Consider the following 18,840-nt stretch of genomic DNA (forward strand, 5'->3'; position numbering starts at 1 on the left):
GATGCCAAGATCAACTCTTATCTGCCTGAACAGAATCCACATCCCTCCATTTCCTGCATATCCATGTGCATATTAGGGTAGACGAAAAAAGATTCTGACCCAAAATGTCACCAATCGTTTTTCTCCAGCGAGGGTGCCTGACCAGCATGTTGTCTATTTTCTGTTTATCCAAAAGCCTCTTAAATGTCATAATCGTATCTGCCTCCAACACCACAGCTGGCAGTGCGTTCCAGGCACCCTTCACCCACTGTGTTAAAAGCAAACTTGCCCCACACATCTCCATTAAACTTTGCCTCTCTCACTTTAAACATATACCCTGTGGTATTTGATATTTCCACACTATAACTGATGGTAAACAGCATAGCAAAGCTAAATCTAAAGCAATAGTTTGAATTAAACCATGATAACAAGGTCGGTGGACAACCCATCCTTGTTACACAACATGTGAGAATTAAATCCATGGTTGTTGTCAGAAGGAAATTCACTCAAGAAATTCATGGTCTTTCCACTGACTGGATAGAATGCAACAAAACAGCTTTTCACCTCTGTACACGTGACAATAAACAAAAAAAATCTAATAGTGCTCCAGGAAGAGGAATAAAGAACTAAATCAAGTCAAGTCAAGGCAAGTTTATTTGTCACATACACATACTCGATGCGCAGTGAAATGAAAGTGGCAATGCCTGCGGATTGTGCACAAAAAAGAATTACAGTTACAGCATATAAATAAAGTTAATAAAGTTAATATAGAGAAGACAAAATTTAGTCCCTGGAGTTATAAAAGTTAACAGTCCTGATGGCCTGTGGGAAGAAACTCCGTCTCATCCTCTCCGTTTTCACAGCGTGACAGCGGAGGCGTTTGCCTGACCGTAGCAGCTGGAACAGTCCGTTGCTGGGGTGGCAGGGGTCCCTCATAATCTTGCTTGCTCTGGATCTGCACCTCCTGATGTATAGGTCCTGCAGGGGGGCGAGTGTAGTTCCCATGGTGCGTTCTGCCGAACGCACTACTCTCTGCAGGGCCATCCTATCCTGGGCAGAGCTGTTCCCAAACCAGACTGTAATGTTGCCGGACAGGATGCTCTCTACAGCCCCAGAGTAGTACCGGGCGGCACGGTAGCGCAGCGGTAGAGTTGCTGCTTTACAGCGAATGCAGCGCCGGAGACGCAGGTTCGATCCTGACTACGGGTGCTGCACTGTAAGGAGTTTGTACGTTCTCCCCGTGACCTGCGTGGGTTTTCTCCGAGATCTTCGGTTTCCTCCCACACTCCAAAGACGTACAGGTATGTAGGTTAATTGGCTGGGTAAATGTAAAAAAAATTGTCCCTAGTGGGTGTAGGATAGTGTTAATGTACGGGGATCACTGGGCGGCACGGACTTGGAGGGCCGAAAAGGCCTGTTTCCGGCTGTAGATATATGATATGATGATGATGATATGATGATATGATAATGAAGGATCCTCAGAGACACTCTGAATTTCCTCAGCTGTCTAAGGTGGTAAAGGCGCTGCTTTGCCTTACCCACCAGTGCGGCAATGTGCGTTGCCCACGTCAGATCCTCTGTGATGTGGACTCCCAAGTATTTAAAACTGCTCACCCTATCCACAGTAGATCCATTTATCTCCAGTGGCGTGTACGTCCTTGGATGTTGAGCCCTTCTGAACTCCACAATCAGCTCCTTAGTTTTAGTGACATTCAAGAGGAGGCTATTGTCCTGACAATAATAGTTTCCCAAAGTTCTTTTTAGTACAACCTCTATGTGGTGAGCTAAAAGAGGATTGAATGTCGGTGTATTCTGCAATCTTGTGAATTCACATTCCGAATGTTGTGCTTCCTCGTGTCTCTCCAGGAATCGACACTCAAGAGCCTGCTGAGTGCCCTTTGGAACCTGTCAGCTCACAGCACGGAGAACAAAGTAGCAATCTGTTCCGTTGACGGGGCACTGATATTCCTCGTGGGTACACTGACCTATAAATGTCAGAGCAATTCGCTCGCCATCATCGAGAGCGGTGGGGGCATCCTGCGGAACGTTTCCAGTCTCATCGCGACAAACGAGGAGTACAGGTAACAATATCTTCTTTAAAGGTGGAAATCACAGCTGTGTGCAACAGTGCCGAGCAGTGTCTGAATATGTAGGCCACAGTCTCATCACCGAGTCAGAACTTTGATAGAATAAATGAATGAATGATACCCTGTCACATGTACCTAGGGTTTTGCGATGCTTTGCATACAACCAAGGCAGTACACAAGTGTCGCCAGGCGTCTGGTGCTGACAACGTTACAAAAGTACCGAGCAGTCCTATCCACTGCCTGCCGGGTGTTTGTGAGTTCAGTTTAGTTTATGGTTGTCACGTGCACTGAAGTACAGTGCATTTGATGATTCAATGATACTTTATTGTCACATGTACCTATGGTACAGTGAAGTTCTTTGATCACAGGCAGTACACAAAGAGTCGCCACGTTTCTGGTGCCGACAAAGTTTCGAACATCCTTAGTACAGTTTCATCTTGTCGCAGTGGCGAGCCAGGCCAGCCGCCGTACGTGGCCCGACAACTCCCTCTACACTCCCGGCAGCCCCCCGCCGACTTGCTCAAAGCCCACCGGTTCGTTCAGCTCCGCGGTGCATCCCGGAAGCCTTCTTTTTGTTGAAAAGCTTTTTGTTGCGTGGTGCCCAGTCAGCAGAAGACTATATGTGATTACAATGGAACCGTCCACAGTGTACAGACACAGGATAAAGGGAATAACGCTCAAAGCAGGTCCAATAAAGTATCATTAAAGATAGTCTGAGGGGGACTCCAATGAGGCAGATGATAGGTCAGGACTGCTCTCTAGTTGGTTATGGGATGGTTCAGTTGCCTTGATAACAGCTGGGAAGAATCTCTCTGTGCAAGAGTTTTGAGTGTTGTCTGAATATGTGGGCCACAGCATACAGCATGACTCAGTCTCTGAGTCAGAGGTTTGTGAGCTCAAGCCTCCCTCCAGCACAAAATCATCAACTGAGATTCCTAAATGCCTGAGGACCTACATTTGAATAGATCGTTAACCTGAGGATCCTTTGACTACTCAAGTGGGCATGAAACATTTCATGGCACTTCCAAACAACAGCAGGAGAATTTACCTGGATTATCCTCTGGTTATTATCACACTTGGTCTTGCAACATGCAAACTGGATGTGGCATTCACACAACATTATGACAGTCAATCTCCCCAATCATTAACTTTAACTCTCAGACATCCTAAGGATTTTGAAAGGAATGTTAGAAATCTGAGTCTTGCTTCTTTATATTGGGTGAACATGGCACTGAACAAGTATTAGCACAAACTGGCAGCACAAGGCTTCCATTGTTTTGGTACCTTGCCCCATATATCTCCACCATTCTTAGCTTAAAGCTATGCCCAAAAGGACACAAAGTGCTGAAGTGACTCAGCAGTATCTCCGGAGAATATGGATCAGTGATGTTCGGGTTGGGATCCTTCTTCAGTCTTCCACCCTGGGATGGAATAGTTCAAACTGTCTACCCTATTTATGCACCTCATAATTTTATATACTTCTGTCAGATCTACCTTCAGCCTCTGACATGTCTTCACTTGAAGTGTGGACACATTGAGTTTCAATAGAAATTGTTTTTGTTATGATGAAAAGATGAAAATACTACCGCCATTGAAGAGTGAGAAAGTAATCAAGATAAGGAGGGCAAGTTCATTGAGGAAAGGCTGAGCATTGGTCATAGTTGGATCATCTACAAAGACACTAACTTTCACATATGCTTATGCCTACCATAAGGTAGGGTACTGTCCAATTCACCTCTACCCCATTGTGGACATTGGACTTTATGGAATTGATGCGCTGCAATGCTGAGAACCATATTCGGCATTCTGGATCTTCCCCATTGCTCTACCTATTGTTCAACTTTAATTTGATTGTATCTTTGTATAGTATACCTGCCCGTTTGATCTTAGCTGAAAAACCCATGTAACCATTACATTACAGTTAGGAAGAGCATAGTGGGCTGAATGGCCTCTTTATTCTGCTGTAAATTTCTAACATTCTACAAAAGGACTGTTCCCTCAATGTCAGAACAATATTTCAAAACATAAATGCATTTAGATTATATTCTCATTTCTTACTGTTTTGGCATTAGGATTTAACCATTCGATCTGTTTAATGGGCCAATTTATCTTTCAGGCAAGTTCTCCGTGACTACAACTGCCTGCAGACCCTCTTGCAGCACCTGAAGTCCCACAGTTTGACCATTGTCAGCAATGCTTGCGGGACCCTGTGGAACCTTTCCGCTCGGAATTCGAAGGACCAGGAACTGCTGTGGGACCTGGGGGCAGTCAGCATGCTGAGGAACCTGATCCATTCCAAACACAAGATGATCGCTATGGGAAGTGCAGCCGCCCTGAGGAACCTGTTAACTAACCGCCCAGCCAAATACAAGGATACCACCATGATATCCCCGGGCTCTTGCATGCCTTCTTTGTACATGAGGAAGCAGAAGGCCCTCGAGGCTGAGCTGGATGCCAAACATTTATCGGAGACCTTTGACAGTATTGAGAAACTCAGTCCGAAGCATTCCAACATCAACAAGCCCCTTCGGCACATTGAAAGTCTGGTCAAGGATTACGCTTCAGACTCGGGATGCTTTGATGATGATGAGGGCCCCAATATATCAACTGGGTTGGAAACCGGTGGGTTGTCTATGCTGTCCATGTATCTGAACTCTTCCTTCCTTCAAGGGCAAGGTTTTTCACGGTGCCGTAGTACTGGAAGAAGCTCGGAGTCAGAGAGAGATCTTGACGGGAAGCAGGTGGATCTCCAGAAGTTCAATCCCTCCACTGACAAAGTGTCGATTGCTGCAGAGAGGCTGGTGAACCAGATCTCCACAACGGTGGCCAGGATCGACAAAATAGTGGAAGATATGTCGCACATGCACACATCCTCAGAGGACAGCTTTAGCCTCAGCTCTGAAGACCAGTGCATCGACTGGCAGTCTGCGTTAGATGATCTTAATGAACCCAGGACAAAGTCCTCATCGCCCCGTCACCGTGCCGATGCTGTCAATTCAGGCATACGTATGAAGGCACAAGGCATCTTGGGTGCAAGGACAGACTATGCCAACTTGTCAAGTGACAGTATGGAGTGTGGCAATAGCACTGAACAGGACACTAAAAGCCAAATGAGTTCATCCAAGGAATCCTCAAGTTCCGGACAAAAGGAAGAGCTTCCTCTGTATCAGAAAAGACCAAATAATCTGGACCTGAAGAATGGGGAGAACCATCAGATGGATAGAAAAGAATCTGATGGACAACCAAGTTCCCAAGAACCCAAAACCGCATGGAATGATGCCTGGGGGGCAAGAAAAGTTGACGAGATAAGTAAGAAACAATTTTCACCCTTTTATGAAAGGGGCCACGTGGTTTCTGTCACTACCAGAAGTAGTCCTAGTCCCAGCCCAGGAAATTCCTTGACTCCTCAGAGCTTGACAAGTAGAAAACAGGCGTGGCTCCATTCTGGACTTTCTCAGAGCACCAGAGATTTGAGTCAAGGCCTCTCCAGCACGTCTGCCTGTACGCCAGTCTCCAACGGCCAGGAAACGTTGCAAACCTATTGCGTGGAAGACACCCCGATTTGCTTCTCACGCTGCAGTTCATTGTCATCCCTCTCATCTGCTGAGAATGCCCTGGATGCGCAAATTGGGAGTGAAAATTACATTGACAGCGATTCTTCGCTGGAGATTATTGGAGTAGAGAAGGAGTCCCCACTGACTGCTGAAAAGACTATAAGTGACGAGTCTCTTGCCTCAGAAGAGATGCAGCTCAAATCTAGCGACCATTCATTTAGCAGCACGTCACAGCCCATTGAAATACCTTGCCCGAAGCATGAAAAGTTTTTGATAAGGAAAAGGGCCGCTTCCAGAAACATGGATTCCAGCCCATCGAGTACGTCCGATAATTACTTGCAGGAAACCCCTCTGGTCTTGAGCCGGTGCAGTTCAGTCAGCTCGCTCGGAAGCTTCGAAAGCCCTTCAATAGTCAGTTCCATTCAGAGTGACCCTTGCAGCGAAATGGTGAGTGGTACGATCAGCCCCAGTGATCTACCGGACAGCCCTGGGCAAACCATGCCTCCTAGCAGAAGTAAGACCCCATTGCTGGACAAAGATTTGGACAAAGATGCCAACCTAGCCAATAACCAGTGGGAGAGTGAGATGAAGAGGCACATGGACATCAACGAGTTCAAGGAACGCTTCCAGCTCCCTCCAGACATCGACACCATGCTGTACTTCACTCTGGAGAAGCCAAACGAGAACTTCTCGTGTGCATCAAGTCTGAGCGCCCTCACCCTTCACGAGCCGTACATTCAGAAGGATATCGAGCTGAAGTTGATGCCTCTTCTGCAGGAGAAGAGCTGCTTCAACTGCCTGGCACAAGAGAAGAGGGAAGACATGAGAGAGGAACGGAGCGCTGACGGCATGGAAAAGGCTGACAAGCTGGATAGCATCCTGGAGAACTCCGACGACGACATTGAAATCCTGAAAGAATGTATTAATTCCGCGATGCCCACCAAATTCAGGAAAGTCAAGACCTCGCTCATTTCCGGCTTGTCCGGTCAAGTGCTGCAGACCAATAAGTGTCTTCAGCTGCCCGTTTACATGTTACTGCCAGCTCATTCTCAGTTGGAGTCAGGGGGGCACACCGCCGCCAAAAACGACAACTTTAGAGAGGATTCCTCCTACTCGGACTCTGTTGAAGGGACTCCGGTCAACTTTTCCAGCTCAGCCTCCCTCAGTGATGAGACCCTGGAGTATCCGCAAAGGGATTCGCCCAGTGTGGCCAAGGTCAGGCCTGAGGTCACTGAGAGGAGGGAACTCGTTCCCGCGGAAGGACAAAACACTGACGACCTAGAGGTACCGATCTCTATCAGAATGCACGAGAAAAGCCTCCAGCATGGGAACAAGTACCATTTTAATATAAATGAGGCGTGTCCCCACTCCAGCTCAATCCCACGAGGACAATCGCACTTGCTTATTAATGTCAACCAAAGGGAGGTTCAAAAACAAAATCAGAACCCTCTAGCTCCGCAGCAATGTCGGAACCACAACGACCCTGTGTTCCAGTCAGGACTGACGGCCAATGTCCCGCAGAAGGAGCAGCATGTCGTGCCAAGGCCGCTGGTGAAATCGGATAAAAAGGAGGTGTGCAAACGGGCGGAGGGAGGAGAGCAGAGAATGGAGGTTTCTGGTGGAGAATACATTCAAGGAAGCTATGCCTTCCAGTCCATGCGTCACACCACGCCCACTGAGGAAGCTGTTTACTGCTTTTATGAAAACGACTCTTTAGATAGGCTGAGTGTCTCAAAAGAATCGGCCAAACAGAAAAACGGAGTTAAAAGTGACCACGAGAAAAATGTGGTCGTCACCAAAAATGGAGAAGCTATGAATGAAACAAACCAGAACTCTAAGACCACCATGAAGTTCAAGATGGCTAAAACGGAACAGTCGCTGATTACAGACGAGAGTCCCCTCTGTTCCCTTAGTTCCTCGCTAAGCTCTCTGAGTGACGTGGAATTGGAAGAGTTTCAAACCAAGACACGGAAAGCCTTTGTAAAATCTAGGAAGAAGTCTGCAAGTTCCAGCGCGGCTTCCAAATCTTTCACCCAGGGCTACTTGTCCACGAGGGACAGCTCGCCCAGCTCCCCGAGTTACGACTCGGAAGATGATCTCCTGCAGAAGTGCATCAGCTCGGCAATGCCAAAGAAAAGGAAGCATTCTTCAAAGCAGAAGTCTGAGAAATCGGCAAAGCAGAGCCAGAAAGGCAACTCGCAAACCCACGCTGGCGTGAACGTCAGTTGGGATTTGTCGCAGAGGGACGATGGAAGCAGAGACCTTTCCAGCTCATTGTCCGACCTGTCATCTCCTGACCTGGAAAGCTTCGAGTGGAAAGCCATTCAGGAAGGTGCCAATTCCATAGTCACCAGTTTGCACCAGGCGGCGGCCTGCCTTTCGAGGGAACCCTCCTCTGAATCCGACTCCATTTTATCATTTGTGTCCGGGCTGTCCATCGGATCGACGCTCCACTTCACGGTCGAGCGGAAGGACAAGAAAAGGACTCAGAAAGAGCAACCCCGTGATTTGGAGGGTTCGGAGCACGTTGCAAAGGAAGGCAAGAAACTGACTGAGCACAAGGCGACTGCGGGAAAACCCTCCAATGCCAACAGAGGTTCGAACATACCAAAGCAACCATCCCGGGCTGTGAGCTTACCAGTGATCTTCAGGGGAAGGACCGTCATCTACATGCCCGACACGTGGAAGAAGTCCAACAATGCCAACCCTCCTGCCAAGAAAGCGACGCCCAAGAATAATGCTACCAGCAAAAATCTTAACCAGACCTTTAGATCTCGAAGCTTGCACAGGCCCGGACAGACGACAGAGAAAATTGACACTTCTCTCCCAAAGAGAAGTGTGACTCCACCTGCAAGAATAACAAGGGGTCCATCCAGGGGGTCATCGAGGAATTCAACACCATCCAGACAGCCTCAGAGGAATTTAACCTCGTCCACACAGCCCAACAAACAAGTGACGCCACATGTAATGAAGACCATCGTCAATAAAATTGACCAGAAACAGAGACCTCAGGTCACTTCCTTGCCTTCCACTCCGAACATCAGATCCCCAGCGTCGGGGAAACTCGCTCGTAAGTCACCGGTCCACGTATCAAACAGCCAAGCGCCAACTAAGCCGGAGACATCAGTAAAGAAGCTGTCAACCTTTCAGAAGCACGATACCACTGCACCGAACAAGAGCCAAGGCTCCAAGAAGATGATGCCACCAAACAGGTTGGACCTGGTGAGAATGTCATCTGCAAAGTCAAGCGGCAGCGAATCAGATAAATCCAACTTTGTGCGGCAGCTAACGTTCATCAAGGAGTCTCCGGGCCTTCCGAAGAGGCAGAAGTCCGAAGCCTCTTCCTCGGAGTCGGCCTCGTCCCTCTCGCAGTCTGCATCGCCGAGGAGAAGCAAGTCGGACTTTCAGGCTGCCCTCCTGCGCACGTCGCAGTGCCAGGTGCTGAAGGTCGCCAGGCCAGCACTCACCGTCAACGCGAGTCAGCGCAAGGCTGCCTGCAAGGAGACGGCGGTCCGGGAGGAGAGGTGGTCGAGGAGGCCAAGTTCGGAGAGCCCCTCCAGGCTCCCTGTGAAGAACAGCGCCGCCTGGAAGCACGAGCACTTCAAGCGGTATTCATCGTCCCCCCACATCAACGTGCTGCAGAGGGCGGCCAGCCCGGCCTCCACACGCTCCGCATCCTCAGAGTCCAGCGACAAGACCAAGAGTGAGGAGGAGCCTCAGGGGAGGGACAGACCCACCAGATGCAGCGAACCGCAGATGAGAAAGAACCAGCCAAGTTTGAAGGGAATGTGGCGAAGAATTAAAGACGAAGACATCCCATACTTCCTCAGCAACTCTCTCCCACCTTCAGCGATGGCGCTGGTCAATAAACCGGAATCCGAGCGGCCGCCCGGCAAAGCACGAGTGGTGGAAACCAAAACGAGCGATGCCTTTGTGCAGACTGAAGACTTTCCCATTACAAAAACTAATTCCAGCACCTCGCCCACGTTGGACCTAATCCCGCAGCTTCAACAAGCTCTTCACAGGAATGCCAGGAGCAGGCCGTTCATCGGGAAGAGCTTAGAGACTATTTATGGCACCCATTCAACCGAACAGGAGCCTGACGCAGTGTTACTTATGAGGAGCAATATAACCTCGTCGTCGGAGACTGAGAGCCACTCCACAGCCCCAGCTCACATGCACTTCAATCCCAGTAGACACGGTTCTCCCAGCAGAGCTGCCAGAGTGACTCCTTTCAACTATATACCCAGCCCCAAGGCAATCAGGTCGGACAATGGATCTTTCCAGCCACCTCAGATTCGGGCACCCATTATTAATGAAAAAACAGTGGCTAAGGTGCAGAGCTGAAAGCCAGATTGAACGCTGGCTTAAATACTTGATTACTCTGCAGTTTTCACTTCAAGTGATAAAGCCCATGAATGGTGCATTCATTGATAAATGTACACCAAGCACAGCTGTAATTGAGGTACAAGTGCATGCGTAATATACTTTAGTTCTACCATGTCCCATCTTATTAAGGAACTATCAGTCGACCACAAGGTGTAGTGTCTCCACTCTGTGACAGTATCTGCGATGTTAGTACTCACACGTTAATATTAGTTGACTGCAAACAAATGGTGAGACGCAGCAGCGAGGAATTTATTTACACCTGTGGACACCAGGAAAAGCAAAGTTCCAATGACAAGGTACCATGCAAACTTTGATCGATATCGGCGCAAGTTGGCCTCTGAAAATATTCGTTCATGGATATTGTGGCTAATACACTTGATTAATCGGAGCTGCTGAGTTCATGATTGAATTCCTTCAGAAACAATGATAATTAAATTATATATATATATATATATGTAAAGCTAATCATATTTCTAAATGGTGCAGACATTTCATCTTGCAATGACAATTTTTGGAGGAACAATGTATCGATAATGAATTTGTTTGTTAGTTAAGATCAAAGTTAGTCCATTTAAACAAAACCTCAATATTGCCAAATACATCTGTATCAAGACTATTGGATAAAGACCTGGTGTTTTCCAGGTTGGACTGTTTAAGAGGAAGGAGGGAAATGAGGAATCAATGGCACTTTGTTGATCTCTGTGCCTCTTATCACAAAGCAGTGCTTTTTGACAGGCCAGTTTACTGGAGACAATTGAAATTTGAACACACTGTTCATAAGTTCATAAATGAGCAGAATTTGGCCATTTGGCCCAAAAAGGCTATTCTGCCATCCAATCATGGCTGATCTTTCATTCCCTCTCAACCACATTTTCTTGCCTTCTCCCTATAATCCCTGACACCCATACTGATCAAGAATCTATCAATCTCTGCCTTAAAAATATCCAGTGACTTGGCCTCCATATCCGTCTGTGGCAATGAATTCCACAGATTCCCCATCCTCTGACTAAAGAAATTCCTACTCATCTTCTTCCTAAAGGTACGTTCTTTTATTCTGAGGCTATGGCCTCCGGTCCTAGACTCTCCCACTAGTGGGAACATCCTCTCCACTCTATTCAGGCCTTTCACTGTTTGGTAAGTTTCAATGAGGTCCCCCCTCATCCTTCTACACTCCAGCGAGTACAGGCCCAGTGCTATCAAACGCTCATCATATGTTAACCCATTCCTGGAATCCACTGTTTTTGGATCCGGTTGAGTATCATGTAGGGTTCCAGCGGCCAAACTCCCTCTCCTGCGTCACTCACCCCAATACATCCCCCATCATTATCAGATCCATCCTCACTGTTCCTCATCTTGATGTGCAGAAAAATTCACCAAAACATTTCGAATGCTTCAAAGTTAAACCTTGTGACGTGGTGGGAAATACAACTGTATCACCCATTTTGTGACCACGCAGCATCAAACATATATCGTTATAGAACATAGAAAAGTAGAGTACAGGAACTGCACACAGTGTCTTTGGTGAACTTTGGTCCACAGTGTCTGCGTCGAACATGATGCACCAATTGCAGGCTATTCATGATCATGATAGGGGAGAGAGGTCATGATAGAGGAGAGAAGACGAATAGGAGAGAGAGAGAGAGAGAGAACTCTAATTTCACCCACATGATGAAACAGACTTTTCTACCAGCACATGATCCATATCCCTCCATTCTCAGCATATCCATGTACCTCTTAAATGCCGCTATAGTCTCTGTCTCCACCATCACTCCTGGCAAAACGTTCCAGGCACTCACTACCCTCTGTGTGAAAAAAATACTTGCACCGTTATTGTAGAAGGAAAGCTCGCAAATAATTAAAATCAATATCTCTGCAGTGATATTTATATTCCAAGAAACATAAGCTTGCAAATGGAACTGTGAGCAGATAAGAGCATGAAGGTTTTATGTGCTGTCATTGATTCCTTCATCTAACCCAGATGTCAATCCTGTTTGGCTTAGCTGCTTGTTCATGACATTGTCATAAGAGGAATAAGGGCATCACAGTGGCACAGCTGGTAGAGCTGCAGCTGGTAGAGCCGCTGCCTCACAGCGCCAGAGACCCCGGTTCAATCCTTAGCTTGGGTGCTGTCTTTTTGTGGTGTGCACGTTCTCCCTGCGACCACGTGGGTTCCCTCTGGGTGCTCTGGTTTCCTCCCAGAAGTGTGGGTTTGTAGGTTAATTGGCACTCTGTAACTTGTCCCTTGTGTGTAGGAAATGTATGAGAAAGTCGGATATCATAGAAGTAGTGTGAACGGGCGATCAATGGTTGATATGGTGGGCCAAATGGCCTGTTCCATGCTGTATCTCTAAAGTGAGTGTGCACATTATAAAAATTAATATTTCATTAGCACTACTTTGAATATTGAAGGCAATATTGAAGAACTGAACAAAGTTGCTGCTTTATTTTGAGAGGAGCTCAAAAAAGTATATTTTAACTTTGTTTTTAAGTGACAAGAGAGAAATTTTAAGGTTTAACTAAATTCAGAGGGAGTATAACTGTGTATCCAAATTGTGTAGGAATCAGATACATGCTTAGATGCCTCTATTGAAAAGACAAGAGTTTAACTGACAAAATGGATGGAGAAGCCAAATGAGCCAAAGGGTCAAGTTTATCTTCGTGCTTTTGTGATCTCGAGGACCACGATGAGAAGGTAGAAGTGGATGAGGTAGTGGGCAGACTTATAGCAAGAAGCCAGTAGTTTAACTTGTTTTCCCGTGTTAATTATACATCCTATATCCCTTAGTAATGCCGAAAAACACATGAAGTATGAAGGTAGTTTGATCTGTGCAGAAAGAGGATATTTGATGTTAATATCTCTCCTGATAATCCCCATTGATTTTAGTTGAAGTATAGTTCACTGATGTCCACTGTGTTCTTGGAAAAGTGACCTCCCTTCCCATGTAAGAATACGCAGTGAGGGCTGTAATGGCATTGCTGCAGATTCCAACAAGGAGGTTGGCAATCAATCACCATGTCCTTCTCTTCTATTAATATATTAAAACTCACATCTGCATGCAATCATTGTCTTAAAACAGTATTTATTATATTTTTGTCATACTTATGTCAATTCTATTTCACATTAATTTCCAGCTTATATTGTAAATTACCTGTCTAAACGTGTCACATTGTAATTAAATCCTCCCACCAGTGGCTGTGCTAAGGCACCTTCGTTGTGGTATCTCTTGCCTCCAGAGTTGCAAATTAGCTCCTGTGAATGCAACACAATCCATTTCTCTTCTTCTGAGTTTACTGTTGAACTGTCAGTAATATGATCCAGTTGTCACACGAAGACAAGAATGGAATGAATTAAAAACATGTACAAATTATATCTGTGGGCCAAGGTCGAACTCTCACTCTGTAACCCCACTTGACTGGAATATTGTTAATTAACTCCAGAGGAGATTAAGTTGTTGGAAAAAAAAACGCAGGTGTAAATTTATATTTCTCTGGGTGTGGGTCCCAAATGGCTGGATGACTTACTTTTATCAAAGACTGCATTTTTCAAAGTCAAAATCAGCACCTGCATATTAATAATATGCTTGATCTTTGTTTGAATTTAGCTCACTTAAAACATGTCTTCTGTAATACGTCACATAGGCACAGCGAGCACCTCGTTTACTGGTGGCAATGGCATAGGAACTGGAGTCCTTAAATGTATGGTTGTTGATTATCGTTAACCTTCAACTGGGAACGTCTGATTTTGAAGGACAATGTTCCATATTCAACCTAGGCTGACACTTTGCCAATTACGTACAGTACAAGTAATATGTGTTTTTTTCCCCCTTTGGTATAACAAATACCTGATTCTGGCAGAGACTGTGTTTAACTAGAGTGAAAACAGAATGAAGATGGCAGCGTTCAGCGACTGAAGAAGCAATGAGGCTATTGAAACCATGGGTCAATGCTCAATGCTAATTTATCACTGCCATAGCAAAGGACTTCGCGGAACTAAATATGCAAATATGGACTTTTGCATATCAGAAAATTGTGGTGTATATATTTATAACAGTCATGTATTTCACTTGTTTGTCTCATTAAAATAATATAATTCGGATTGTGTGTGGTTTTAGGCATTTATTTTTTGCCAAGCTGTGTCAATTTAGTTTTGGCATATTATTTGCCAAACTGTTGAGCTAACATAACACATCACTATTTATTTAATTGAGACAATTCTCTATCTGATTCCAATTAATTGTCATGAGGGGTTTCTTTTCTTTGATCTTTACTCTTTTCTAATTCTGGCTTCTTCCTCATCCCTGTGAAATTAGTGAATAATCATGTTTTCAGTTATTTTATTTTGAAAATTGTGATCTCTTATTTCCTCACAATGGGGAGTATGTTTAAGTACATGCAGTGCACTCCATAATGTTTGGGACAAAGATCCAACGTTTATTTATTTATTTATTTGCCTCTGTACTCCACAATTTGAGATTTGTAATAGAAAAAAATGTGATTAAAGTGCATATTATCAGATTTTAATAAAGGGTATTTTCAAACATTTTGGTTTCACCATGTAGAAATTACAGCAGTGTTTATACATAGTCCCCAATTTCAGGGCACCATAATGTTTGGGCCACAGCAATGTCATGTAATTAAAGTAGCCATGTTTAGTATTTTGTTGCATATCCTTTGCATGCATTGACTGCTTGAAGTCTGCGATTCATGGACATCACCAGTTGCTGGGTGTCTTTTCTGATGATGCTCTGCCACACCCGTATTGCAGCCATCTTTAGCTTATGATTGCTTTGGGGGTTAGTCCCCTTCAGTTTTCTCTTCAGTATATAAAAGGCATGCTCAATTGGGTTCAGATCGGGTGATTGACTTGGCCACTCAAGAATTGACCATTTTTTAGCTTTGAAAAACTCCTTTGTTGTTTTCGTAGTATGTTTGGGATCATTGGCTTGCTGCAGAATGAACTGCAGGCCAATGGGTTTTGAGGCATTTGTTTGAACTTGAGCAAATAGGCCACTTCAGAATTCATTAAGCCACTACCATCAGCAGTTGTATCATCAATGAAGATAAGTGAGCCAGTACCTTCAGCAGCCATACATGCCCAGACCATAATACCCCCACCACCATGTTTCACAGATGAGGTGGTAGGTATGCTTTTGATCTTGGGCAGTTCTTTCTCTCCTCCATACTTTGCTCTTGCCATCACTCTGATATGTTAATCTTCGTCTCATCTGTCCACAAGACCCTTTTCCAGAACTATGGTTGCTCTTTTAAGTACTTCTTGCCAAACTGAAACCTGGCCAACCTATTTTTGTGGCTAACCAGTGGTTTGCATCTTGCAGTATAGCTTCTGTATTTCTGTTCATGAAGTCTTATGTGGACAGTAGTCATTGACAAATCCACACCTGACTAGTGAAGAGTGTTTCTAATCTGTCAGACAGGTGTTTGGGGATTTTTCGTTATTATAGAAAGAATTCTTCCGTCATCAGCCGTGGAGGTCTTCCTTGGCCTGCCAGTCCCTTTGCGATTAGTAAGCTCACCAGTGCTCTCTTTCTACTCAATGCTGTTCCAAACAATTGATTTTGGCAAGCCTAAGGTTTGGCTGATGTCTCTAAAAGTTTTATTCTTGTTTCTCAGTCTCATAAAGGCTTCTTTGACTTTCATTGGCACAACTTTGGTTCTCATGTTGATAAAAGTTTCCAAAGGTGATGGAAAGACTGGAGGAAAGACTGGGTGCTGAGAGCTCTCTTGTACCTGCATTAAGGAGGCATTCAAACAACCTGAGCAATTACAAACACCCGTGAAGCCATATCCCAAACATTATAGTGCCCCGAAATGGGGGGACTATGTATAAACACAGCTGTAATTTCTACATGGTTAAACCAAAATGTATAAAAACAACTTTTAATAAAATCTGACAATGTGCACTTTAACCACATGTGATTTTTTTCTATTACAAATCTCAAATTGTGGAGTACAGAGGCAAATAAATAAATGATGGGCTTTTGTCCCAAACATTATGGAGGGCACTGTACAGTATGATACAGTCAGATAACCACGGAGTTCCACATTTTTATGAAAGAATGCTTTACAATGCTTTAAAAACGAAGACCAATGAATGCACCTGTATTTACTACTTAGGGATAAGGAAAACTATATTAGAACATGGAACAGTACAGCACTGGAACAGACCCTTCAGCTCAGTGTCTGTGCTGAACATGATGACAAAATAAAGTAATCTCATCTGCCTGCATATCTCTCCATTCCCCGCATACGCAAAAGCCTCTGAAATGCCACAATTGTGTCTATTTCCATCACCACCCCTGGCAGTGCGTTCCAGGCACCCACCACCCTCTGTGTCAAAAAACCTGCCCTGCACATTGCTTTTAAACTTTGCCTCTTTCACATTACAATTATTGAACACTGCACAGAAAATTCGATGTGAAGTTTTTTTCTTAGCTTAAATTAGCTTTGGGTGTGAATACAAAGATATCAGCGTATCAGAGTTTTGACAGCCTATTTTTATTTAAATACCAATTTCATGAACACCTGGTTACTCTCTCTGCAGAAGGTGGGATTTTATATTTGGACGCATTGCTTCTCATTGGGCAGAGATCCAAGGATTCTGGCTATCTTCTGCTGTTGCTTCCTTGCCGTTTCTTCACATGTATAACAACATTTAAAAGACATTTGGATGGTTCCATGGATAGGAAAGGTTTAATAGAATATCTGCCAAATGCGGACAGGTAGGATTAGCATCTTGGTCGGCATGGGAAAAGTTGGGCCAAAGGGCGTTTTCATGCTGTATGCCTCTATGAGTCTATGTGATCCACAAAGGGCTCATGGAACATTTTCTACATAGGACATAGAACAGTTGAGCACAATGATAGGTTGTTTGGCCCACAAAGTCCATGCCGAATATAATGCCAAGACCATCTCTTATCAACCTGCATATAATCCATATCCCTCTATTCTCTGCATTCAAATGCATATCCAAAATGCTCTTAGATGCCACTATCATATCTGATTCAACCACCAACCCTGGCAGCACATTCCAGACACTCACCACCCTTTGTGCAAAATCGTTGCCCCACCCATCTCCTGTAAACTTTACCCCTCTCACCTTACAGCTATGCCCTCTCGTATTTCATTTTTCGATCCTGGGAAAAAGGTTCCGACAGTCTCTCATAATTCTGTCGTGTCCTTCAGCAACCTCCGGCTTTCCAGAGAAAACAATCCAATTCTATCCAATCTTTTCCTGTAGCTGAAACCCTCTAATCCAGGCAGCGTTCTGGTAAACCTCCTCGTCACCCTCTTCAAAGCCTCCACATCTTTCCAGTATTGGGGCGATTAGAACCGCACGCAATACTCCAAATGTAACCGAACCAAAGTCCTACAGAGCTGCAATGTGAATTATAGTTAGTTTGGCAGTGAATGTTAGCTAGTTATAGTTATCATACAACAGCACTGAAAGGCGTGGTTTGGTTATTTACAAAGCGAGAAATATAATTGAAAGTTAAAAGATAGAGTTTACATTTTTATGAAAAACATACATCAAAAATTGTTGTCAGTCGTTATGAAATTAAACTGCTTCCTCCAAAACACACAATGCTCAGCTGGGTTAAGAATATAATGGTTTAAAATCTCATCAGGAATAAAAATTCAGTAGGTTAATGTGTTTTAATTTAAATAAATAATCTAGTTCAGAGCAAAACTGTGTTCCTATTTTTAGTATTCACAGAGCAATATGTAGATTTCTACAAAGGAAACACATTTCAGTGAGAGATGCCAAAAAGATTGTTTGTTATATGTGTCTCTGTAAGATTGTATTTCTTGTAAATATTGCCTATAATTACAGGGATTGTGAGTTGACGAGAGATCTGCCTATAACATTGCCTACTATTTCAATGGTAGCTAGAAATTGTGAACATAGAAATCAATTTTCAGATGCTTCCTGTGGTTTATTTCCCCCACATGCAGTGCCTACTTCCTTTACTGACAATAAATGAGGATTCTGTGTGCCCTTTCAACCAACACGACTTCAATATTATGTACGCTAAATGAATAAATGTCTGAAGGGTCTCGACCCGAAACATCACACATTCCTTCTCTCCTGAGATGCTGCCTGACCCGCTGAGTTACTCCAGCATTTTGTGATACCTTCGATTTGTACCAGCATCTGCAGGTATTTTCCTACGCTAAATGAATGGTTGCCATGGAGAAATCAGCCACGATGTACAATTACTAATGTTCATTCTTCCTCACTGATACTTTGCCTGCAATTGAGCAACTGCTATGAAGAAAATAATCCATATTCTCGCAACCTATTTTCATTAACAACAGCTCCATTTTGGTCTTGCTGCTGTGCCTTTGTGACATCATATTGAACAGTATAGGCCCTTCGGCCCACAATGTTTGTGCCAAACATGATACCAAAAACAGCTCTCACCAGCCTGCATATTGTTATACATAGATTCTTCTACTCACCCACCCCTGATATAATTTCAGGAAGAAGTATTCACTAATTTTCCTCTTCCCTCTCAACACTGCTGCTAAACAAGGATCAATTAGTATGCCACCTAATCTTTGACAACTTCAACTGGCTCCCATTCCTTAATACATTAAATTCAGAGCCTTTAGTTTAGTTTAGAGATACAACGTGGAAACAGGCCCTACGGCCCACTGAGTCTGCACCGACCAACGATTACCCTTTCACACCAGTTCTATGTTATCCCAGTTTCACAACCTACACGCTAGAAGCCAGTTAACCTACAAAACTGCATGGCTTCAGGATGTGGGAGGAAACTGGAGCAGTCGGAGGCAACCCATACAGTCAC

The 18,840-nt window shown here is 44.5% G+C and overlaps 1 protein-coding gene across 2 annotated transcripts in view; it reads left to right on the plus strand.

The window, feature by feature from the left end:
- apc2 (APC regulator of WNT signaling pathway 2) overlaps positions 1 to 14,099 on the plus strand; it is a 200,303-nt gene extending 186,204 nt beyond the window's left edge. For both annotated transcript variants that reach the window (XM_078423873.1, XM_078423874.1), the window contains 2 exons: positions 1,846 to 2,060; positions 4,183 to 14,099. In XM_078423873.1, the coding sequence (XP_078279999.1) occupies positions 1,846 to 2,060; positions 4,183 to 9,967 (6,000 nt within the window). In that variant the 3' untranslated portion in view covers positions 9,968 to 14,099. The remainder of the gene's footprint in view (positions 1 to 1,845; positions 2,061 to 4,182) is intronic.
- Positions 14,100 to 18,840: the final 4,741 nt, after the last annotated feature.

This window comes from Rhinoraja longicauda, chromosome 28 (assembly GCF_053455715.1).
Source record: "Rhinoraja longicauda isolate Sanriku21f chromosome 28, sRhiLon1.1, whole genome shotgun sequence".
NCBI lineage: Eukaryota > Metazoa > Chordata > Chondrichthyes > Rajiformes > Arhynchobatidae > Rhinoraja > Rhinoraja longicauda.